Source organism: Muscardinus avellanarius (genome assembly GCF_963383645.1).
Source record: "Muscardinus avellanarius genome assembly, chromosome: 3".
Taxonomy (NCBI): domain Eukaryota; kingdom Metazoa; phylum Chordata; class Mammalia; order Rodentia; family Gliridae; genus Muscardinus; species Muscardinus avellanarius.
Window position 1 is genome coordinate 147413537 of NC_137788.1, and position 23748 is coordinate 147437284.

The 23748-nt window shown below is 55.2% G+C and overlaps 2 protein-coding genes across 5 annotated transcripts; one reads left to right on the forward strand and one right to left on the reverse strand.

The window, feature by feature from the left end:
- Positions 1-1223: 1223 nt before the first annotated feature.
- On the reverse strand, positions 1224-2737 carry HDDC3 (HD domain containing 3; the record flags this gene model as incomplete). 3 transcript variants are annotated; one of them, XM_080693462.1, is made up of 4 exons in its annotated part: positions 1224-1354; positions 1978-2143; positions 2328-2383; positions 2626-2737. In XM_080693462.1, 4 exons carry the CDS (start codon positions 2735-2737, stop codon positions 1224-1226), a joined length of 465 nt encoding a protein of 154 aa, XP_080549588.1. The 3 variants fall into 3 exon arrangements, with proteins under 3 accessions (XP_080549588.1, XP_080549587.1, XP_080549586.1); XM_080693461.1 differs by having other exon boundaries at positions 1978-2218; XM_080693460.1 differs by having other exon boundaries at positions 1224-1450; positions 1978-2218.
- A 3528-nt stretch (positions 2738-6265) lies between these two features.
- Positions 6266-23153, forward strand: UNC45A (unc-45 myosin chaperone A; the record flags this gene model as incomplete). 2 transcript variants are annotated; one of them, XM_080691801.1, is made up of 20 exons in its annotated part: positions 6266-6286; positions 6481-6642; positions 6845-6881; positions 7145-7320; positions 11448-11540; positions 12432-12599; positions 14659-14827; positions 15097-15267; positions 16384-16555; positions 17681-17981; positions 18567-18661; positions 18742-18883; positions 19137-19277; positions 20532-20659; positions 20765-20831; positions 21239-21352; positions 21542-21657; positions 22401-22518; positions 22605-22760; positions 22896-23153. In XM_080691801.1, the coding sequence occupies 20 exons, from the start codon at positions 6281-6283 to the stop codon at positions 23151-23153; spliced, it is 2790 nt and encodes a 929-aa protein (XP_080547927.1). The 2 variants fall into 2 exon arrangements, with proteins under 2 accessions (XP_080547927.1, XP_080547926.1); XM_080691800.1 differs by having other exon boundaries at positions 6281-6331.
- Between the last annotated feature and the right edge of the window lie 595 nt (positions 23154-23748).

The window sequence follows — 23748 nt, forward strand, 5'->3', positions numbered from 1 at the left end:
GGCTCATCCTCCCTGGGACTGTCCTGAAACTCCTCTTCTTTCAAAGCCCCTTTTTTGTGTGTGGTTGCCATTGGCAGAAGCCTACTTTGAGACCTTCATCTGGGCATAAGCACGGTGGTCCCACAAGAAGCGGCCTCTGGCCTCACAATCCTCCCCGTCCCCAAGCCTGCCCGGCAAGGCCGCTTTGACCTCTGCGGCTTAGCGTCCTCTCAAACGCCAGGGGGGAGGGGGCTCCCCACGGACACTGCCCCGGCCACTTCCTGGGTCGCCCGGAAGTCCCCGTCGCTTAGCAACCGCAGGCACCCGCCGCCCTAGGGCGCAGGTTTGGGGTGGAGGCGATCCGAAGTCCCCCAGCCCCCGCAGCCCTCTCCTGTGGCCGCTGTGGCCTCTCCCGTGCAGACCTTGCCAGTAAGCAGCGGCCCTTCTTCCCAGTTTTGACTCTTATGATGGTGTGACTGGGACTTGAACCTGGGTGCTTTCTACCTTTGAGCTACACCCTCAGCCCTGTTTTACTTTTTGTTTTGAAACAAGGCCTCCCTAAGTTGTTGAGCCTGTCCTTCAACCTGCGATCCTCCTGTCTCAGCTTCCCAAGTACTGGGATTACAAGGCAGGCGTGCTACCCCAGCCCTGTTTTTTTATTCCTTATTTTGAGACAGGTCTCAGTTGCAAAGGACCTAAGTAGCTGAGGCTGTCGGTGAACCCTGATCCCCCTTTTTCAGCCTCCCAAATGCTGGGATTACAAGCCTGCATCACAACGCCCGGCTTCTCCAGCTGCCATAATGGAGCCCATTTCTTGAGCACCCTGGTGTCAGGATCCCTCTGACCACCCTGTAATCTGACCCCATAATTACACAACCCCGAGGTTGTGGGTGGGAGGTCCCTGCCTTGCTGGAGGACAGGTATCCAGGTTTATGGACTTACTGGGTGGGAGAAGGAGGAGAGCAGCAACTTAAACCTCTACCCAACATGCTTTATTTCCCATAATGATTTATAAACCACCGTTTATACAAACGCAAGGCCCTGAGAGGCCAGAGATCCCACCACGCACGTTAGCAACAGTCGGGACTCGGACAACAGCAGTGAGTGCATTAGAAATGGACGGGGACATCTGATTCCACTTCCAGGGTGAGAACACAAGTGTGTTTAGCCTTCCCAAGCCCAGCCGAGGGGAGGGGGAGGCGCTGGAAAGCTGCAGGCTGGAGCCAGCTGGCTACAGACACTTCTCAGAGAGTCAGGCCGCGCTCCCTGAAAAGCTGCTTTAACGCCTCTTCCAGGTGCTGGTTAGTCCCCTGCAGCCCCTTGACCACCTGTGCTGCCCACTCGAAGTACTCCTGGACCCGATGTTCCGACCACCCTGCATAAGAGTGGACAGACACCTCACCACGTGCTGTTGGGGACCACGTGTGGGGCTTGGTGCGGGAGCGTGAGATGGACAGGTCTCTCTCAGAAACTTCCTCTTGGCCCAGCGATTGTTTTCACTATATGAAAGAAAACCATTCTGGAAGGATTAGCTTGGGGAGTTAAGAATTCCTAGGCTGCTGCTGCGGCGGCGGCGGCGGCTTTTCTTTAACTAGAACTGATTAACCTGTGCCTTTGGTAGGGGGACCCCGTCTGTAATCCCAGTACTCGGGAGGCTAAAATAGGAGGAGTACAAGTTTGGAGCCACCTTGGACAACTCGATAAGACCCTCAGGAACGAAGCAAGACCCTGTTTCAAAATAAAAAGGGGCTGGGGCTGGGCATGGTGGTGCACACTTGTAATCCAGGCCTGGGAGGCTGAGACAGGAGGATCGAAGCTTCCAAGACAGCCTCGACAACTCAGCGAGGCCCTCTGCAACGCAGTGAGACCCTGCTTCCAAATAAGAAATAAAATCGGACTGGGGGTTTAGCTCAGAGGCAGGATGCCTCTGGGTTCAATCCCCGGTACCAACAATGGGGACCTCTTTCCATTTCTCTCAGAGCCAGTGGGAGGACGTACCCTCAGGGGTGCAGCGGTTGAGGTCCCTCAGGTTGTACAGCTTGTCTGCCAGCTTCACCAGCTTGGCCCCTGGGCTGCTGTGGGGCGCCCGCTCCACCTGCTGCCGCTTCCTCTCCAGCTTGGGCAGAGTCTTGTCATCGGTGACCTCCTCCACCAAGCGCCGCACCTGCGCCCCAAAGTGCAGCTCCACCTCCTCCAGGGTGGTGTCTGTGTCTTCCACCGTGTCGTGGAGCAGGGCCGCCTGGGGACAGGCTGCCTTTCAGCCCCCGATGCCAGCCCAGGGGTGCCCATTGCTGAGCGGGGCTTCCAATCCCCACGCCCGCCTCTTGGCAGAGGAGGGGTAAAGTTACCTGCAACACCACAATGTCAGTGACTCCGGCCTCGTGGGTCAGGATCCGGGCCACACCTGGCGGGGCAAAGCGGGGAGTCAGACCCGAGGGGGCAGCGGCGGCGCGGGCTGGGGCCAGCCCTACCGTCCTGGGATGTTCACCTTCCCAAGGGAACCGCCATGCCTACCGCCCCGGGTGGTTGTGTTAAACGGATCCCGCAGGAACGTCGCCCCGCACAAAGCTCGGGGCAAAGCAGGTGCTCAGCGAGGCGCGCGCCCTTCGCGTCCTCCCCGACCCCCACCCGCCAGGCGGCGCCCACCGATGGGGTGGTTGATGTAGGGCGTGCCCTCGGGATCCTTCCGCCGCTGCTGTCGGTGCTTGCGAGCCGCGAAGTCCGCAGCCTCCAGCAGCTGCGCTGCCTCCGAGTCCATCGCGCGGGTGGCGCGGGGGGCCGCGGCCGGGGAGTGAGGCGCGTCTGCAGCGCCCCCTGGCGCCTCGGAGGCCGGGCTTGGGGAGGCCCTAATTTTTTTTTTTTCCTTTTTTTTGGTGGTACTGGGGGTGGAACCCAGAGGCTTTCTACCTCCGGGCTATACTCCCAGACCTATTTTCTATTTTATTTGGAAACAGGGTTTCACCAAGTTGCTGAGAGCCTCACTAAGTAGCTGAGGCTGGTTTCGAACCTGTGCGATCCTCCTGGCTCAGCCTCCCAAGTGTGGGGATTACAAACTGCCCCACCACGCCCGCCCGGCAGGCCCTAATTCTTAACAAGCTGCAACTCAAGAGAACCAGGGCTGTGGGGAGCCGCATCTAGCATCGCAGGCCCTAGTTCGGTGTCCTTTATTGGGGTTACAAGAACAACAACCTAGTTTTCTTTCTTTCTTTCTTTCTCTCGGTGGTACTGGGGTTCCTGGAAACCCTTCTATCTCTGGGCTACACTCCCAGACCTAAATATATATATATATATATATATATATATATATATATATATATATATATATATATTTTTTTTTTTTTTTTTTTTTTTTTGCGGGTCTGGGGATGGAACCCAGGGGCATTCGACCGCCAAGCTACAACCTCTGCCCTATTTTTCATTCTTTATTTGGAAACCAGGTCTCACTGAGTTGCAGAGGATTTCACTAAGTAGCTGAGGCTGCCCGTGAACCGAGATCCTCCTGTCTCAGCCTCCCGAATGCTGGTGGGTGTCCCACCACGCCCGGCAACAACCTGGTTTTCTGGGAGCCCACAGTCTGTGGAGACGGGGGAGGACAGACAAGAAGTAAGGCAGCATCCTCACAGTGTGCTGAGTCCAGGGCTCAGAGGTGCAAGGGACTATTGGTTTATGGAGGAAGAATGATACACTAGCCTCAGAGTCAGAGACAGCTTCTTTCCTGAGGAAAAAGCAATTTTCAGCGCACTGAAAACTTTCAAAGTGCTCTAACACAGCTCTCCCTGCAGGGATGAGTCCTGTCAGGTCTGGACACTAGAGCCTCACCCTTGTGCCCAGGAGGCCCTAGGACCCCACCGTCGGAAAATTAGACCCCAAACGGGGAGCCCTGCCTCACGGCTCCACATTTAGGGCCCCAGGCAGCAGTAATGATTTTTGCAGAAAGTGACGTTTCTGATCTCGGTGCTGGGACAAAATTTGAATTGCTGTGTGTGTGTGTGTGTGTGTGTGTGTGTGTGTGTGTGTGTGCGCGCGCCAAAAGTGCTTCTGCTTGAGTCCCCAGGCACCTGCTGTGAGCCCTGGGTGTTGAGTCTTATCCCTGCCAGTCTAGGAGCCGAGTGTTTTCTGGCCTGGGTAGAGAGTTTCAGGTTTGTGTTAATGATGCCTGAGGGTCTTGGGCTTTTATTTATTTATTTATTTATTTGCAGCACTAGGGATTGAACCCACAGCTGAGTGCATGCACTGGAATAACTTTTAACTCGGCTGGCTGGTGGCCTTGGGCCTTCTGGAGAAACTCCCTGTTTTAGGGATGGTAGCTTATGAGGTATGAGGGGTAAGAAACCCAGGGATCTCCCCAAGGACTTCCCTGAGAGATGGAGTTGGCCAGGTAGTTGCTAAGTATACTCCAATCAGACAGGCAGCTCTTGTGTTTGGGCTGGTAGCCAGGGGAGATGGGACTCAGGGGGAAATTAGTGAGAGGTCTCGTCCCTGGTTTGCAGCTGGGCTTGGTGGTTGCCGTGTTGCGGTCGTTAGGGAGGGATGCTCCACGCTGGATTGAGGTCTCTCTGTTCCGAAATGGAATTGTCAGAACCTGCAGGGCTTCCACAGCAGCCTAGGCGTCAGATGCTAGGTGGAGAGCAACATATCTGGCTCTAAATGTTTGTCTGTCTTCAGGCCAGTGTCTCAGCTTCCATCTCGCCCCTCATTCTGGCCCTTATTCCTTTTAGCCTTTTCTCCTTCTGCTCAGAAAACCTCAGGCCCTTTGGAGCCACAGGCCTCACGCTTTTCAGCAGAAGACAGAAACAGAGTGGCTTTCATCTCTAGAAGCCTGGGTGGAGAGTTTCGGGTTCGTGTTAATGATGCCTGAGGGTCTTGGGGCTTTTATTTATTTATTTATTTGCTGCACTACGGATTGAACCCACGGCTTAGTGCATGCTAGGCAAATGTTCTTCCATTGAGCTACATCCTCATCCCTTTGATTTTTAATTCTTTGCTGTCTGCAGCCATGACTTAGGGAGATGTTGGGGTTCCTAGGACAGGACTGAGCAGAGGCGCTGGCTCATGGGCTTGCAGGGAAGGCGGCCAGGCCCCTTGCTGACAGGCCTGTCCGGGGGGCTGCTACTCTTCAGCTGGATGACCCTGGCCCAGCCACCTGCGCACTCAGGTACAGCACTCCCCTGCCTCGCAGGTGACGCGGGACATTGGGAAGCTGGGAGAAAGGGAATCTGCCCTTTTGGTAGGGCTGAGCCCTTTTACTTTCCGGAAAGGGTGGGGTGGGGCGTGGGCGGACTCCTGCTTATCTCCGGACCCCTTAACTCTCTCTTCAGCGTTGATCTACCACCCCCACTTGTGCCAGACCACCCGGGAGGCTGATGGCAGCCACTACCCAGGTTTCTTCTGTCCTCGGCTCTCGGATTCCCCAGAGAAAGCCTACTGCTGCCACCTGCAGGCCGCAGGGGGCTCCTGCTGCACCCGGGCCGAATTCGAGGCCCTGCACCAAGTCAACCTGTCAGCTCTTCCGCGCCCCTCCATCTTCAGGTGAGAACTCGGGCGCCCGAGCCACGAGCACTATCTGGGGAACTGTTCTCAATTCTGGGGTGGGAGGCTTGCAGCTTCAGACCAGTGGCGGGAGAGACAGGAAACAGAAGACCATGTCAATTAGGAATGATAATTACGAAGAGCTCCGTGAAGGCAGAGCTCAGGGCTCCGGGGAACGCGGGCCTGGGGAGCCACGATGTGCTGTGGGGCCGAGTCGGTACGGAATCTGGCAATCCACGGGTTACGCACATTGTGGCGGGGCGTTTTCATTCTGAACCCGCCCATGCGTGGTTTCAGGGTACCTGTGGGCTCCTCAACTTGTCTGCAAATTGTGCGTGTGCGTGTCTATGTTTACGCAGAGAGGGGGTCCCGCGCCGCCTGCAGACTCTCGGGGTCTGCAGCGCACGACCGCAGCAGCGGGGGCGCGACCCCGACGCCCCGCCCTCTCTCCCACAGGGGTCCGGGCGCGCTCCTAGCGCTGGGCCTCTACAGCCTGCTGCTCTTGGCCCTGATGACCGCAGACCTCGTGCACTTCTGCCGCGGCCGGGGCCGCCGCCCACCTCCCCCGCGCTCCTCCGCCTCGCGCCCCCTGCGAGTCCCGCGGCGCACAGCCTAGGCGCCCCGGGGCCCGGCCCCGGCCCCGCCCATCGGGACACGCCCCCTGACGTCACCGCGACGCGCGGGGCGGGGCAAACGCGGCTGCTCGGGGAGCCGGGGCCGCCTCCACCCCAGAGACTGCGCCTGCGCGGCCCCGGGGGACCTCAGCCCCGCGATGACTGTGAGTGGCCCAGGGACCCCCGAGCCCCGGCCCGCCGTCCCCGGGGTGCGTACTGGCCCTCCCGTGCCCTCACCAAGCCCTGGCCGCCTCCCCCGTCCCTTGCCGTCCCTGGATGGTCCCGAGCCCCCCTCCCCTCCTAGCTCCCCCGCTCCGCCCGCAGGCACCCTGTCACCTTTCCACTCCGTCCTCCACAGGCCAGCTCGGTGGAGCAGCTGCGGAAAGAGGGCAACGAGCTGTTCAAATGCGGAGACTACGAGGGCGCCCTGACGGCCTACACCCAGGCCCTAGGTCTGGGCGCGGCGCCCCCGGACCAGGCAGTCCTGCACCGGAACCGGGCCGCCTGCCACCTGAAGCTGGTGAGCGAGCTGGGCCCAGCCTGCCCGCCCCGCCTGCCGCCGCCTGGGCCCCGGCCGGGCATTCCCTTTCCCAGGCCGCCGCGGTTGCTGGGTGTCTGTGGGGGATCTGGTGACTCTGGAACCACAGGGCCCTACTGCCCGGCGAGTTAGTGCCTGGAGAGGGAGACGACCGACCTCTCAGGCGCCTCTCTTGCTCTTACAGGAAGATTATGAGAAGGCAGAAGCAGAGGCATCTAAAGGTAGGGGCAAGTGGGCCCTCCTGCAGCTGTGGGCCGGAGCACTGCCATGTCTTCTCCTCTGGAGCCCGAAACGCACTGCCTTCTTTCTTTCCCACTTCTTCGGGCATTTCCTTTTCTGCAGCTACCCTCACCTTTTCTGAGGCTGAAGTACCAGGCCCCACACGCGTCCCCCACCTTCCTCTGGCCCTCGAGATATTTTCCTTCTGCTCTTGCCTGGAGACGGTGGCCTCGCGGGTGCTGACAGAGCTCCCGTTTGTGCTCAGCCATTGAAAAGGACGGTGGGGATGTCAAGGCACTCTACCGGCGGAGCCAGGCCCTGGAGAAGCTGGGCCGCCTGGACCAGGCAGTCCTGGACCTGCAGCGATGTGTGAGCCTCGAGCCCAAGAACAGAGTTTTCCAGGAGGCCCTGCGGAGCATCGCGGGCCAGATTCAGGAGAAGGTGTGTGAGGGACTGCGAGGTGGGGGCATGGACGCCCTGGCGGAGGGGTCTGGGTGGAAGGTGTAGACGTCTCCTGAGGGGAGCTGATGGCAAATGAGCCACCCATGCCAGTGGTTCAACATCTGTGATAATAATAGTAATAGTAATATTAATAGTGGTAGCAACAGCAACAGCATGGTACTGTATATTTTAGTGACCTATTTGGCAAATGGGTAAAAACTTTTCCAGAAAGACAGAGGCAGCAACTTAGTGGTAAAGTGGGGAGCGTGCACTTGGTCATGACCAGTAGGGTATACACTGATACGGTTCCTTTGGAGAGTACATTAGTGTATCTGTTACTTTTTTGTGGTACTAGGAATCCAGCTCAGGGGCATTTCTTCCTCCAAGCTACAACCCAGCACTTTTTTTTTTTTTTAATGTTTTGTTTTGAAACAGGGTCTCGCTAGTTTGCTGAGAATCTCACTACTTGCTGAGGCTGTCCTCCTCGAACCTGTGATCCTCCTGTCTCAGCCTCTCAAGTACTGGGATTACAGGCGGGGGCCACCACACCCAGCATCTGTTAAAATTTTTAAATGAGAAGCCAGGCATGAAGCTACTTAGTGAGCCCTCTGCAACTTAGTGAGACCCTGCTTCAAAATAAAGAATGAAAGATAAGGCTGACAGTGATTCACAGAGGTAGAATGCCCCTGGGTTCAATCCCCAGTACCGAAAGGAAGGAAGGAAGGAAGGAAGGAAAGAAAGGCTGGCTGAGGGTGTAGCTCAGAGGTAGAATGTTCCTGGGTTCAATCCCAGTACCGCAAAAAAAAAAAAAAAAAAAAAAAAAAACCCAAATGAGTATGTCTTGTGATCCAGTATGTCAGTATGTTTACTTCTTACTGTTTCCCCTAGAGAAATCTTGCTTATGTCTACAGGTACGCTTGCATAGATACGCTTGCATGTGTTATTTTTTTTATTTATTGGTACATTATTTAAATTTTTTTTTTTGGTGGTATTTTTTGGGGGGTTCCTGGAAGCCCTCCTACCTCCGGGCTATACTCCCAGACCAATTTTTACATTTTTATTTGGAAACAGGGTCTCCTAAGCCAGCGTGCGCGGCTGGCTTCGAATCTGCGCGATCCTCCTGTCTCTGCCTCCCAAGTGCGGGGATTACAAGCGTGCGCCACCACGCCCGGCTAAAAATATTTTTATTGGTGCAGTTTTTACTGTTGTATATATTTATAGGAAGGAAAACTTGGAATTCACCTAAATGCCCAACAACAGGGGAATGGCTACATAAAACAGGGCAGTGGCATTATTACTACTCTGTTGTCATTACTGATAATAGATCCACATGTATTCACATAGAAAGCTGATATTTGCTGGATGAAAAAGCAGAGTACACAGTAATATATATAGCAGCTGCTCTACCACTGAGCTATATTCCCAGCCTAATAACATGTACAGTGTCAGATTATGTATCTCCCACGTACATACCAAGACAGTCCCCCTCACCGTGGGTTTACTTGAGCAAAGACATACAAATATATTGAAAAAAAATCTTTACATAAAAAATAATTGTGATGGCTGGGCGTGGTGGCACACACTTGTAATCCCAGGATTTGGGAGGCTGAGACAGGAGGATTGCGGTTTGCGGCCAGCCTCAACTACTTAGGGAGGCCCTTCGCAACTAAATGAGACCCTGTTTCAAAAATAAAAAGATAATTGCCGGGCGTGGTGGCGCACGCTTGTAATCCCCCGCGCTTGGGAGGCGGAGACAGGAGGATCGCGCAGGTTCGAAGCCAGCCGTGCGCTGGCTTAGGAGACCCTGTTTCCAAAATGAAAATGTAAAAATAGGTCTGGGAGTGTAGCCCCGAGGTAGAAGGGCTTCCAGGAACCCCAGTACCACCAAAAAAATAAAAAATAAAAAAAATAAAAAGATAAGCTGGGTGTGGTGGTGCGTGCTTGTAATCCCCGAGCTTGGGAGGCTGAGAGAGGAGGTTCACACAGGTTCAAAGCCAGCCTCAGCTACTTAGTGAGGCTCTCAGCAACTTAGTGAGACCCTGTTTCAAATAAAATATAAAATAGGTCTGGGAGTATAGCGCAGAGGTAGAAAAGCCCCTGGGTTCCATCCCCAGTACCACACACACACACACACACATAAATAAATAAAAAGAAAAAGAAAACCCTGTTTCAAAAAATAAAGAATAAAAAATAGGGCAGGGGGTGTAGTTCAGGGGTTGAATGCCCCTGGGTTCCATCCATAGACTTGCAAAAAAAAAAAAAAGACAGCTGGGCGTGGTGGTGCACGCTAGTAATCGCAGCATTCAGGAGGCTGAGACAGGAGGATCACGATTTGCAGATAGCCTCAGCTACTTAGGCCCTTTGCAACGCAGTGAGAATCTGTCTCAGCCCGGCTGAAACCTTTTTTTTTGTGGTACTAGGGATGGAACCAAGGGGCATTGTACCTCCAAGCTACAGTCCCAGCCCTAATTTTTAGTCTTTTTAATTTTTGAAACAGGATCTCACTGAGTTGCGAAGGGCCTCAATAAATAGTTGAGGCTATTCGCCTGGCTGTAACCCTCTTATTTTTCTTTTTTTTTCTTTTTTCTTTTTTTTTTTTTGTGGTACTGGGGTAGAAACCAGGATCTTTTACCTCCAGGCTATACTCTCAGACCTATCATATATACACACACACACACACACACACATATACACATATATATACATATATATAATATATATTACCTATTTATATATCTATATTACCTATTATATATAATACCTATTATATATAAATAGGTATTATTATAATATACCTATAAATAGGTATATTATTATATGTATAATACCTACATATATATATATATATATATATATATATATATATATACTCTCATACCTATTTTATATATATGTGTGTGTGTGTATATATATATATATTTTTTTTTCAGGTCTAGGGATGGAACCCAGGGGCATTTGACCCCTGAGCTATATTCCCTGCCCTATTTTTTATTCTTTATTTTGAAACAGGGTCTCACTAAGTTGTGAAGGGCCTCACTAAGTAGCCGAGGCCGTCTGCGAACCACGATCTTCTGGTCTCAGCCTCCTGAATGCTAGGATTATAAGCATGCGCCACCACGCCCAGCCTACTTCATATTTTATTTGGAAACAGGGTCTCACTAAGTAGCTGAGCCTGGCTTCGAACCCGCGCGATCCTCCTGTCTCAGCCTCCCAAGCGCGGGGATTACAAGTGTGCGCCACCACACTCGGCTATTGAAACCTTTTTTCAAAAGAAAAAATAAGCTGGGTGGTGGGGCACGCTTGTAATTCCAGTGCTTGGGAGGCTGAGACAGGAGGATCTAGGTTTGCAGCCAGCCTCAGTTACTTAGTAAGACCCTGTTTCAAAGTAAGAATAAAAAACGGGGCTGGGGGTGTGGCTTGGAAGGTTGAATGCCCCTGGCTTCCATCCCCAGTACTGAAAAAAAGAAGAAAAAAGAAGGGAGAAAAATAAATTAAGAGAATTCTGGAGCTGAAGGGGGTAGCGGAAGCGACCTCCCAGCTTTCCAGCTCCCTTGCAGGGTGTGGAAGTGCTGCTCTGGGCCTTGAGTTCAGAGCATGGAGGGCGCTTCAGGTTGGGTCTCCTTGGGGCCGAAAGATACCTCCTGTTCTTCTTCTTTTTTTTTTTTTTTGATACAGGGATGAACCCCAGGGGCATTGTACTTCCGATCACCCCCAGTTCTATTTTTTATTCTTCATTTTGAAACAGGGTCTCACTAGTTGCAAAGGGCCTCACTAAGTAGCTGAGGCCGGCCTCAAACCGTAATCCTCCTATCTCAGCCTCCCAAATGCTAGGATTACAAGCGTGTGCCACCATGCCCAGCTATACCTCCCCTTCTGTAAAGCTCTCCCTTTAGCATTGGTGCTGCTCCTATTGCTCAAGTAGGAAACAACTCGGAGAGAAAAATAGCTTCAGGAAGTTTAGGAGACGCTACCTTGCAAGTCCTTTCCTGCCCAAGCTAGCCCGGTGCTAGGCCTGAGCCCAGACATCCTCCCTGTGCCTCCGGGAGCCAGGAGCTGGACGAACACATAGACAGGGAGATGTGACTGGCCAAGAGAGCTCATTTCTTCTGCTTGTCGGTTCATTACAGGTGCGGTACATGTCCTCAACAGATGCCAAAGTGGAGCAGATGTTTCAGATACTACTAGACCCAGAAGAGAAAGGCACCGAGAAGAAGCAAAAGGTGCGGACCCTGGAGTGAGCGGGAGGGGGCTGACCCCACTAGAGCCGCCCGTCACAGCCCGTCCCTGTCGCCCGGTGTTGGCCTCGGGCCCTGCTGAAGCTGGTGTCGTGGCGCACACCTGTAATCCTGGTACCTAGGAGGCTGAGACAGGATTGTAGGTTCAACGACAGCCTCAGCAAGTAGTGAGACTCTCCTCAGCCTAGTGAGACCCTGTTTCAAAATGAAAAATGAAATAGGGCTGGGGGTGTATCTCAGAGGTAGAATGCTCCTGGGTTCAGTCCCTAGCACTGGAAAAAAAAAAAAAAAAGGTGGCCCTGCTGGCCCGGTCTGATGTGTGTTGCCCCTCAGGCTGTAGGGCCTGGGCCGGAGCTCTGAGGGCTCAGTGTGAACCAAGGAAAGAGAACCCGTGTTCACCAGAACAACTCATGGCCAGCCCTGTGCCGGGAGCTGGGAGCACAGAGGTAATGGAGCCACTGTCGCTGCCCTGGGGGCCCCATTTGCTCTAACCGTCCATGCTGGGAGCGCGGACTTCCTCTCCTTACAGAGGAGGAGGCTGAGGCTGGGAGTTAAGTGCATGGTCGCTCAGCTGTGCGGGCCGGAGCACGGGCCTCTGCTTCACCTGCCCCGTGTGCCGGGGCAGCCATTTTTTGTATGTGGTACTGGGGGTGGAACCCAGGGGCTTTTCTACCTCCGGGCTCTACTCCCAGACCTATTTTATACTTTATTTGGAAACAGGGTCTCACTAAGTTGCTGAGAGCCTCACTAAGTAGCTGAGGCTGGCTTCGAACCTGCGCGATCCTCCTGTCTCAGCCTCCCAAGTGCGGGGATTACAAGCGTGGCCACCACGCCCGGCTGGGGGGGCAGCCTTTTAATGTGCTTCCTTTGACACAGGCTTCTCAGAACCTGGTGGTGCTGGCCCGGGAGGATGCTGGGGCTGAGAAGATCTTCCGGAACAATGGGGTTCAGCTCCTGCAACGCCTGCTGGACACGGGAGAGACTGACCTCATGCTGGCCGCTCTGCGCACGCTGGTTGGCATTTGCTCTGAGCACCAGTCACGGGTAGGTGGGGCAGAGGGTCTAGTTGTCGCTTCAGTTCATTTGTCTGTGAGTTGTCCATCCATCTGTCCATCCACCTGGCCACACCCTTCCATCTATCTTTCTGCCCTGTGTGTGTGGGGGGGGTGGGGGGGCACTGGGGATTGAACCAGAGGCATTCTACCTCTGAGCTGTACTCCCAGCCCTATTTTATATTTTTATTTTGAAACAGGGTCTCACTAGGTTGATTAGAGTCTCACTACTTTTTTTTTTTTTTTCAGTACTGAGGGTGGAACCCAGGGGCATATTCTACCTCCAAGCTACACCCCCAGCCCTTTTTTTTTTTTAATTTCTTTATTTTGAAACAGGGTTTCACTGAATTGCAAAGAGCCTCACTAAGTAGCTGAGGCTAGCTGTGAACCGCGATCCTCCTGTCTCAGCCTCCCCAATGCTGGGATTACAAGCGTGCGCCACCACGCCCAGCTTGAGAGTCTCACTACTTGCTGAGGTTGCCCTTGAGCCTGCGATCCTCCTCTCAGCCTCTTTGTGCCACCTCGCCCAGCTTCCGCCCCCCATCTTATTCCAGAAAGAACTTAGGACAGAGTATAGTAAACAGAAGATATACAACTAAGGAAAAACAAGCTAGCAACTGAGAGACCAACGTGAGTCAGTATGAAGTGGGGGGGCAGGAAGGACGAAAGCAGCCCCCGCACCCGGAGCCCGCTAGCCCACAGCAGCCACAGACACCAGGCCCTGACGCATCAGCGTCCGTGGGTAAAACAAGCTTGTTGCCCAGAAAAGGCACCTGTCCTTGCCTCAACACCAAACGGCCTTCTCTGAAGAGGGGTCCTCACATCAAGTTCTGAGGTCGGAGATGTCACCCACCCCCTTCACCATGGAAACAGTGACCTGAGACCGAGGGCCCGCCCCCGCCCTGATTCTCAGCCTGGCCTGGCCCAGCACAGACGGGCCAGCGAGAATGGACCTGCCCTTGGGCAGCGTAGCGAAGTCCACGCCCCGGGCTCTCGCCTGAGCTGACTTGAGCTAGGACAGGACTAGGCCCTCGGCTGCTTGTAGAGGCAACTAGAGCTCCTGGATAGAGGCAGGACTGGGAAGGACTCAGTGAAATCTCCTTAGCCGAGCATGGGCTATATATTTCTGGGCCTCTCAGGGCTAAGAATGGTCAAAACTTGTAAATTCTGTTCTTAGCCAGATGTGGTGGTGCGCACCTGTATTCCTGGTAATTGGGAGGCTGAGACAGGCGGATCACAGGTTCGAGAACAGCCTCAGCAACGGAGTAAGGCCCTCCCCAACTTCGCGAGACACTGTTTCAACATAAAAAATAAAATTAGGCTGAGGGTGTAGCTCAAAGGTAGAAGGCCCCTGGGTTCGATCCCCAGTCCACATTTAAAAAATTTGTTTTTGACGCCGGGCGTGGTGGTGCACGCTTGTAATCCCCGCGCTTGGGCGGCTGAGACAGGAGGATCGCACGGGTTAGAAGCCAGCCTCAGCTACTTAGTGAGGCTCTCAGCAACCTAGTGAGACCCTGTTTCCAAATAAAATATAAAAAAGGTCTGAGAGTATAGCCCGGAGGTAGAAAGCCTTTGGGTTCCACCCCCAGCACCACCAAAATAAAAAAAAAGATTTGTTTGGCCCTCTGAGATGGGCCAATGTGAACTGGGATGGAATGGACCTTCTGGGGTTCTCCAACTTAGAAATGGGGCCTTGCTCTGAAAAAAATAAAAAGAAGGGAGGGAGGGAGGGGGGAGCCTTTGAGGTCCATCCCATGCATCTGCACGTCTTCCAGCTGTGGCTGGACCTCAGGCAGCCTCGTCCAGCTTTGCGTGTCTCCTTTTGGGGGGGACAGGAGGCAAAGCACTGCTCCTAGGGCCAGAGTTTGCCCCCCTGGTTGGGAGGAGGGAGAGAGGAGGTGGGGGACTTCTCGGGAATGTTCTCTTCCCAACATGGCTGTCCTGGCCTGACCTCACTCCTTCCTCTCAGAGGTCCCCCCACTGCTGGCCACCCTCTCCAGCTCGTAGATGGGAATCTCAGGAACCTCCTGTCTGCCTCTATCCCATCCCAGACAGTGGCAACCCTGAGTGTGCTGGGAACTCGGAGAGTGGTCTCCATCCTGGGCGTGGAGAGCCAGGCCGTGTCCCTGGCTGCCTGCCACCTGCTGCAGGTTATGTTTGATGCCCTCCAGGAAGGCGTCAAGAAAGGCTTCCGTGGCAAAGAAGGTGCCATCATCGTGGGTGAGTGAGGCCGGTCTGTGGAGGCTTGCTCAGAGTATTTTACTCTAGATTCTAAGCAGCCAGGGTGCCTGAGGGGGAAACGGGAGCTCAGCCCCAAGCCCAGCACGCAGGTCCCTGCTCCCTATGTCTCCCTGGCTCCTTGGAGTTCAAGGGTCAGGCAGTCTGGACCACTGTGGATCCCACTAATGCCCTCTTCCCCCGCCCCCTTGGCGCTGAGGCTTGAACCAGGGCCTTGCGCATGCTAAGCACGGATGTGTTCTTGTGACCAGATCCTGCCCGGGAGCTGAAGGTTCTCATCAGTAACCTCTTGGAGCTACTGACTGAGGTCGGGGTCTCTGGCCAAGGCCGAGATAATGCCCTGACCCTCCTGATTAAGATGGTGCCCCGGAAATCTCTGAAGGACCCCAACAACTCCCTTACCCTCTGGGTCATTGACCAAGGTAGGTGGTATAATTCACAGATACTAGTTTGGGCAGCTGAGGTCGGCTTATCCTAGGAGAGATGGGAAAAGTAGCAGCAAATATACAGTCATGCGTCTGCACCGAAATACATCCAGGGCCTGCGTGGTACCTTAAGACAGCTCAAAGTGAAAGCCTTTGATTGTGTAAGTGTGCAGATGGTAACCAAGCCTTCTTGCAAGCAGGTTGACAGAAAAGCTAGATTAGTTTTTTAGCTAAAGTGTTTTTTTTTGTTGTTTTGTTGGGGTTTTTTGTTTCTGTTTTTTTTGTGTGTTTTTGTTTTTTTGGTAGTCCTAGGGATTAAACCCAGGGGCATCTACCTCCGAGCTACATCCCCAGCCCAACTTTATTTTTATGGTATGGGGTGTTGAACTCATGAGTGTTCTACCTCTGAGCTATACCCCTAGCTCTATTTTATTTTTTATTTTGAAATGGTCTTAACTAAATTTCACAGGGCAGGCCAGGCGTGGTGGCGCACGCTTGTAATCCCAGCGTTTGGGAGGCTGAGACAGGATGATCCCGGTTTGTGCACAGCTTCAGCTACTTAGTGAGGCCCTTTGAAACTCAGTGAGACCCTGTTTTAAAATAAAGAATAAAAAATAGAGCTGGGGGTGCAGCTCAGAGGTAGAATGCCTCTGGGTTCTATCCCCAGTACTGCAAAAAAAAAAAAAAAGAAAAAGAAAAAGAAACAGGGTCTCAAGTTGTGGAAGGCCTCACCAAGTAGCTAAGGCCGGCCTCAAACCCTTGATCCTCCTGTCTCCGGCTCCCAAATACTGGGCTTACATGTGTGTGCCTCCATGCCTGGCTTGCATTCCCCTTCTTAAAATCCATCCTTAGTCACTATCACTGTAAAGTATATCATGATGTGAGACTATAATGCACCAATGAAAGTATAAAAAAAACCCGGCTGGGCGTGGTGGCACACCTTTGTAATCCTAGTACCTGGGAGGCTGGGACAGGAGGATCGCAGGGTTGTGGCTGGCCTCAGCTGCGTAGTGAAGCCCTCTCCAACTTTTCTGTGCCTGCCAGGAAGCCTCTTCCTTTACCTGTAGGGCTTGGAACTCGTGTTTTGCTGTCTACATGGGGTGTCCTTTGCAGGTCTGAAAAAGATCCTGGATGTGGGGGGCTCCGTGCAGGAGCCTCCCGGGGAGCTGGCGGTGACAGCGAACAGCCGCATGAGTGCCTCCATCCTGCTCAGCAAGCTCTTCGATGACCTGAAGTGTGATGCTGAGAGAGAGAATTTTCACCGACTCTGTGAAAACTACATCAAGTAAGGGGGTTTGTCCTCCTGCCCGTTCCCAGGGGTTCCAGCAAAGAAGTTCTGATTCCTTAGGGAGGGACAGAAATGCCGAGCTTTTAGCCAGTAGAGCGGCTTTAGGAGTTCTAGCAGGGACTAGACAAAGTGGTCCCAAGGCCCGCTTTTGTGTGTGTGTGTGTGGGGAAGGTGTCTTGCTATTTTGTTCAGGCCGGCCTTGAATTCCTGGGCTCAAGAGATCCTCCCGCCTCAGCCTCCTAAATTGCTGGTACCGCAGGTGCGAACCACTACGCCCCGCATAAGGCCGTCCTTGTTCCAAAGTGAGCGCGCCGGGGAGGTTCTTTCTCAACTGATTTTCCAATAATGTAACAAATGGATCAAGCCAGACCGGGTTTACTTAGAGCTTTGTTTGCATTTGTCCCAACACAGAAGGAAAACAAGATAAGCCTTGCCCTTAAGGGGCGTAAGGCTATGGGGAAGATGACTGATAATAAATTTGGAAATTCGGAATGTTCTCAGAGCTTCTAAGTGCCAGAAAGGAATAAGCAGGTGTCGTGAGTGAGGCTCACTGTGGTAGGCAGTGGCTCATCAGGAAAGGCCTGGATGAAAGTTGATAAAACCAAGTTGATAAGCCAGGTGTGGTGGCACGTGCGTGGCAGCCCAGATCTTGGGAGGCTGAGACAGGAGAATCACAATGTGAGGCTTAGTGAGACCCTGTTTCACTTAAATTAAAAAATAAGAGAGGAGCCAGGCCTGGTGGCGTACATTTGTAATCCCAGCATTCGGGAGGCTGAGACAGGAGGATTGTGGTTCGAGGACAGCCTCAGCTACTTAGGCCCTTTGTAACTCAGTGAGACCTGTCTCAAAATAAAGAATAAAAAAAAAAAAAATAGGGGTGGAAGTGTAGCTTGGAGGTAGAATGCCCCTGGGCTCCATCCCCAGTACCGCTAAATAAATAAATAAATAAAACGAAGAAAAGAAAAGAAAATCTACTTCCATCCTGGAAGAAATGCCTGTCTTCCCTGGCAGCTGTTTCAGCCCAGCAGCTCAGGTGCCCGCAGCGGAGCAGAGCTGGGGGAGGGGAGAGAGGAGAGTCCCTTGGTGCCTGCCTGCTGTGACGCTGTCACCCTGTGCCCCTAGGAGCTGGTTTGAGGGCCACGGGCTGGCCGGGAAGCTCCGGGCCATCCAGACGGTGTCCTGCCTCCTGCAGGGCCCTTGTGACGCCGGCAACCGGGCCCTGGAGCTGAGTGGGGTCATGGAGAGTGTGATCGCGCTGTGCGCCTCCGAGCAGGAGGAGCAGCAGCTGGTGGCGGTGGAGGCTCTCATCCACGCGGCCGGCAAGGCCAAGCGGGCCTCGTTCATCACTGCCAATGGCGTCTCGCTGCTGAAGGACCTGTACAAGCGCAGCGAGAAGGACAGCATCCGCATCCGGGCGCTGGTGGTGAGGGGTCGGGCGCTGGTGGCGAGGGGTCGGGCCTGGGCCGGCGGGGTCTGGCCTGGCTGGTGACTCGTGGTTCGGCCTCGGTACGATCTACGTCAAGAATCCAGCATGTGCTGATGCCATAGGCCAGGGCCTGCTTCCTCCTGCCTCGGTTGAGCCAGGGAGATGAGCCAGGAACGGAGGACCCGGGGATGAGGCGCGAATGCCGTCCCCTCCTGGTCAGAAGGGCCGCGGGAAGGCTGGCCTGTGGGCGTCAGGCGGCACCCGGGCAGCGGCCTGGGCACTGCCTAGCCATCCGCGGGCCGGCTGGCTCTGCTCCTCGGGGCACTTAGTCCTGGATTGCTCTGTTCTCGGAAGGATTTGGGCCATGGCTGAAGCACCCCTCTTTCCCTGGTACAAAGGGCTTTCTTGTACCACATGCAAAGGAACAGCCGTGTTCAGCGTAGACAGGGCAGGGTGGGGCCTGGACGCCATGGTGTTGGCCCGGGGCTGGCTCCGGGGTGTTTGTGCTGCCTGGAGGGAAGGGTGCCGGTGTGTGGGCTCTGGAGAGCCAGGGAGAGGCCGACGCCTCGTGTCCTCCTCCAGGGACTCTGTAAGCTGGGCTCTGCTGGAGGGACCGACTTCAGCATGAAGCAGTTTGCTGAAGGCTCCACGCTCAAACTGGCCAAGCAGTGTCGGAAGTGAGTTGGGTGGCGTCCCTGCGGCCGTGGGTGGGCCTGGGGTGGGCGCCCCGGCCCTTCACACCCCTGCGTGTCCCCAGGTGGCTGTGCAATGACCAGATAGACGCAGGCACGCGGCGCTGGGCAGTGGAGGGCCTGGCTTACCTCACCTTTGATGCCGACGTGAAGGAGGAGTTTGTGGAGGACGAGGCTGCCCTGAAGGCTCTGTTCCAGCTCAGCAGGGTAGCTGCTTGGGACCCCGCGGTCACCCGGGAGACAGGATTAGAGCTCAGCGGGCTTTCTTGCAGGCCTTGGCACGGTCCTCTGCCCCAGGGAGGGAGGGAGGGCGCCTGGGCAGCCCGGGCACCGGCCGTTTCAGGATGGGGAGCTCTGGGAGGAGCTGGGGAGTGGAGTTTGGGGCCCCCAGGTCTGCGGTTGGAGGGGCGCTCCCGCCGCTGCTGTGCGGGCGGCCTGCTCAAGCCTCTGCTCCCGTCAGTCTGAGGAGAGGTCGGTGCTCTTTGCGGTGGCTTCGGCACTGGTCAACTGCACCAACAGCTACGACTATGAGGAGCCAGACCCCAAGATGGTGGAGCTGGCCAAGTACGCCAAGCAGCACGTGCCCGAGCAGCACCCGAAGGTGAGGAGCGTGCCCGCTGGGCCCGGGTCCCTGCATGGGGCCCAGTGACCAGGCATCTCCAGAAGAGCCTTCATTTATCTGTTTACTTGTTTGTTTTTGTGGTGCTGGGGATTGAACCCAGGGGCACCACGTCACCATGCCTGGCTCAGAGATAAAGCCGGACGCGGCGCACACTTGTAATCCCGGTACTTGGGAGGCTGAGACAGGAGGATCAAAGGTTCGTGGCCAGCCTCAGCCACTTAGGGAGGCCCTCCACAACTTAATGAGACCCTGTTTCTAAATAATAAAAATAAAAGGCCGAGCTGGGCGTGGTGGTGCATGCTTGTAATCTTAGTATTTGGGAGGCTGAGACAGGAGGATTGCAGGTTCAAAGCCAAAGCCAGCCTCAGCAATTTAGCAAGGCTCTGAGCAACCTAGTGAGACCCTGTTCCAAATTATTTTCTTTATTTTTTATTTTTTGGTGGTACTGGGGTTCCTGGAGGCCCTTCTACCTCCGGGCCACACTCCCAGACCTATTTATACTTTTTTATTTTTGGAAACAGGGTCTCTCTTTTTTTTTTTTTTGTGGTACTGGGGTTCCTGGAAGCCCTTCTACCTCCGGGCTACACTCCCAGACCTATTTTTACATTTTTATTTGGAAATAGGGTCTCCTAAGCCAGCGCGCGCGGCTGGCTTCGAACCTGCGTGATCCTCCTGTCTCTGCCTCCCAAGCGCGGGGATTACAAGCGTGCGCCACCACGCCCAGCCCCTTGTTCCAAATTAAAACAAAAAAAAAATTAGGCTGGGAGTGTAGCTTGGAGGTAGAATGCCTCTGGGTTCAATCCCTAGTTTGTTTTTTTTAAAAAAAAACCCCAAAGATTTAAGCCAGGCATGGTGGCGTGCTTGTAATCCCAGCATTTGGGAGGCTGAGATGGGAGGATCATGGTTTGAGGACAGCCTCAGCTACTTAGGCCCTTTGCAACTCAGTGAGACCCTGTTTCAAAATAAAGAATAAAAAATAGGACTGGGGGGTGTAGCTCGGAGGTAGAATGCCCCTGGATTCTATCCCTAGTATCAAAAAATCCCCAAAAAACTAGGGATGTAGTTCAGAGGTAGAATGGCCCCTGGGTTAATTCTCCAGTACCAAAATTTAAAAAAACAAAAAGAGGCCGGCTCTTCCCCTGTGTTCTGGTGTATGCTCACCAGTCCCTTCTGTGAGAAGGACCCTTTCGGGTCCAGCTGGCCAAGCCCCTCCTGAGCAGCTCTCTCCTGCAGGACAAACCGAGCTTCGTGCGTGCTCGAGTGAAGAAGCTGCTGGCGGCGGGGGTGGTGTCGGCGTTGACGTGCATGGTGAAGACCGAGAGCCCCGTGCTGACCAACTCCTGCAGAGAGCTGCTCTCCCGGTGAGCTAGCGGTGTGGCTGCAGAGCGAGCAGCCGGTGCTTCGGGCCTCTTGGAAGGAGCGAGGGCTGCCTTCGCTTGCTGAGCCTGGCCCCCCGCCCCCCGCAGGGTCTTCCTGGCCTTGGTAGGAGAGGTGGAGGACCGAGGCGCCGTGGTTGCTCAGGGAGGAGGCAAGGTACAGTTTCCTGACCTCTTGCTGATGCTAAGCCAGAGTGTATAAAACATGACTCGGTGCCTGCGATGCCGGAGACTGGGTTGGATGCAGCACCGAAGGACATTATTAGTGGCCAGCGGAACCTCTTCCTGTGGAGTGATGCGGGCGTGGGAGGCTCCGCGGAGTCCCTCAGCACTTTCTGCCCATTAATGTCCCAAGCTCACCTCCTTTTCCCATCTCATTACCGCCAGGGCCCCGGGGCCTGGCACAACCCATGCTAGCCCTTAATTGGGTAGCTTAATTAGAGGCCTCAGAGGTGAAGAGGGTCTGAGCAGGGAGAGGCCCAGGTCTGGGCAGAGGAGGGCCAGGGCACAGTGAGGGCCTGATGGTTTGGACACATCCTGGCCACTGATGGGCTTGTCCTATAGGCCCTGCTCCCGCTGGCCCTGGAAGGCACGGATGTGGGGCAGACCAAGGCCGCCCAGGCCCTGGCCAAGCTCACCATCACCTCCAACCCGGAGATGACCTTTCCTGGTGAAAGGGTGAGTGCCTCGCCCTGCACCGGCCCTGATGGCTCTGGCCCCGGCTCCGCCTTGGGGCCGGCAGCAGCGGGGGCTTCGCTGGCCCTGGGGTAGGGGCAGCCCTGGAGAGCAGCTCTTGGGTGGGCTCCTCCCGGGTCGGGGTGAGTGGGGGCTGTGACGACAACACTGATAGGTGTTGTGCGCCCACAGATCTACGAGGTGGTCAGGCCCCTCGTCTCCCTGCTGCACCTCAACTGCTCGGGACTGCAGAACTTCGAGGCACTCATGGCCCTGACGAACCTGGCAGGGATCAGCGAGAGGCTGCGGTAAGGGCCCGGCTGGGCGCCTGGACCTGGGTTATCTGAAGGAGGGCACTTTACAGTTTGGAAAACACTCCCCAGTCACTGGCCTCATAGCGACTCCTCTGTGTCTTGTGAATGAGCGAGGGGAGGCACCAAGTGCGGTGTGAGGACGTGGTGGGTCTGGAATCAGACGGCCTGGGTACAGATCCTGGCTTTACTAGTTACCCATGTCTAACCTCAAGCAAGTTATCTGCTCTGCCTCAGCTTCCCCGTCAGTGGGACGATGGTAGTAGGTACCTCAAGGAGTAATGGTGAGAGTTACACGAGACAGTGGCGGTACACGGTGTCCGGCCGTAGCACCATGCCCAGTCAGCATGTGTTTGCTGTTAATACTGTGACCCTGAGCACTGAGCTGGGTCCGCCCTCCTGCAGACAGGAAGGATAATCACGCCGCCTCCTTTACCGCAAGGTCACAGTAACAAGAAAAGAAAGCCCGAGCCTCTGTCGGGTTTACGCAAAGGTTAGGTGTTAGCATTGGCATCACCGCCACCCTGGTCTCCTGCTCCTGGTTTCAAGCATTTCCCGTGGTTCTGTGCTGCTTCCTGGTGTCAGAGGGCTGGACGCCACAGCGCCTCACAGAGGCACCCGAGGGTCCTTGAGCGTTGCTGCCGGGAATCCCCGGCCCGGAGCTGGTTTGATGGGGTGCGTAGGGTGCTGGGGGTGGACATAGAAGCTTGGCAGTGCTGACTCATCCACTCCGTCCGCAGACAAAAGATCCTGAAGGAGAAGGCCGTGCCCATGATTGAGGGCTACATGTTTGAGGAGCATGACATGATCCGCCGGGCCGCCACAGAGTGCATGTGTAACTTGGCCATGAGCAAGGAGGTGAGGGTTGGTCCAGGTCGTCATGACAACCAGGCAGGCAGCCAACCCAGTGCCCGGCTGATCCGTCTTCCCTCACGGGGCCACAGGTGCAGGACCTCTTCGAAGCCGAGGGCAACGACCGGCTGAAGCTGCTGGTGCTGTACAGCGGCGAGGACGATGAACTGCTGCGGCGGGCCGCTGCCGGCGGCCTGGCCACGCTCACCTCCCTGCGGCCCTCCCTCTGCAGCCGCATCCCCCAAGTGGTCAGCGCCCTCCTCGGTGTGGGAGGACTGTGGCCCCTCCCGGTGGTGACTGGTGGGCGAAGTCCCAGGGCTCGGGTGCGTCTTGCCAGGGTCGAGCCTGATGCCGGGGGTTTCCACCTGCCCTGTTCCCTGCAGACCACCCATTGGCTGGAGATCCTGCAGGCCCTGCTTCTGAGCCCCAACCCGGAGCTGCAGCACCGGGGCACCGTGGTGGTGCTCAACATGGTGGAGGCCTCGAGGGAGATTGCCAGCACCCTGATGGAGAGCGAGGTGTTGGAGATCCTGTCAGTGCTGGCCAAGGGCGAGGAGGGCCCCGTCACGAGAGCTGCCGCGGCCTCCCTCGGGAAAGCCGTAGAATATGGGCTCATCCAGCCCCATCAGAATAAAGAGTGAGGGGCCGCCCGGCCGGCCCACGCACACGCCACCTACCGCAGCACCAGCCCAGCGAGGACCGAAGCAGCTCTGGCTGATGGGGTGGGGTGCCAGCACCCTTGCCTCTCCGCCCCAGCTGCACATCCGTCTCCTCTGTTCGAGTTGAGACCACACGCAGTCACCGCTGTGCGCTGCCAGCACTCCTCCACTCTTGCTCAGAGGCGCCTTCCCTACCGCTGGAGGGGAGCGGCGTCCCCCCATTGGCAGCAGCCTCTCCAGCCGTGAGCATCACTGGAGCTTGCCAGCGAGTCTGCCCCTCTAATAAAGTGTGGAACTCTAGTAAAGTGTGTGCCTGTTCCTGGGCAGGGAGGGCTGCTGTGGTGGGCAGTTTGTGGATGGGCTGGGTGTGGGTGTGCAGCAAAGCTCAGCGGTAGCAAGACCCCTTATGGAAGGCCCAGGGCCCGCCAAGTTGCTTTTTAATCCTGATGGAGGAATAGAGGGTAGGACTAGGAAACTAGTTAATGTTTTTGTGTGTGTGTGTGTGACACTGGGGATGGAACCCAGGGGTGTCCTACCTCCGAGCTACACCCTCAGCCCTATTTTTTGTTCTTTCTTC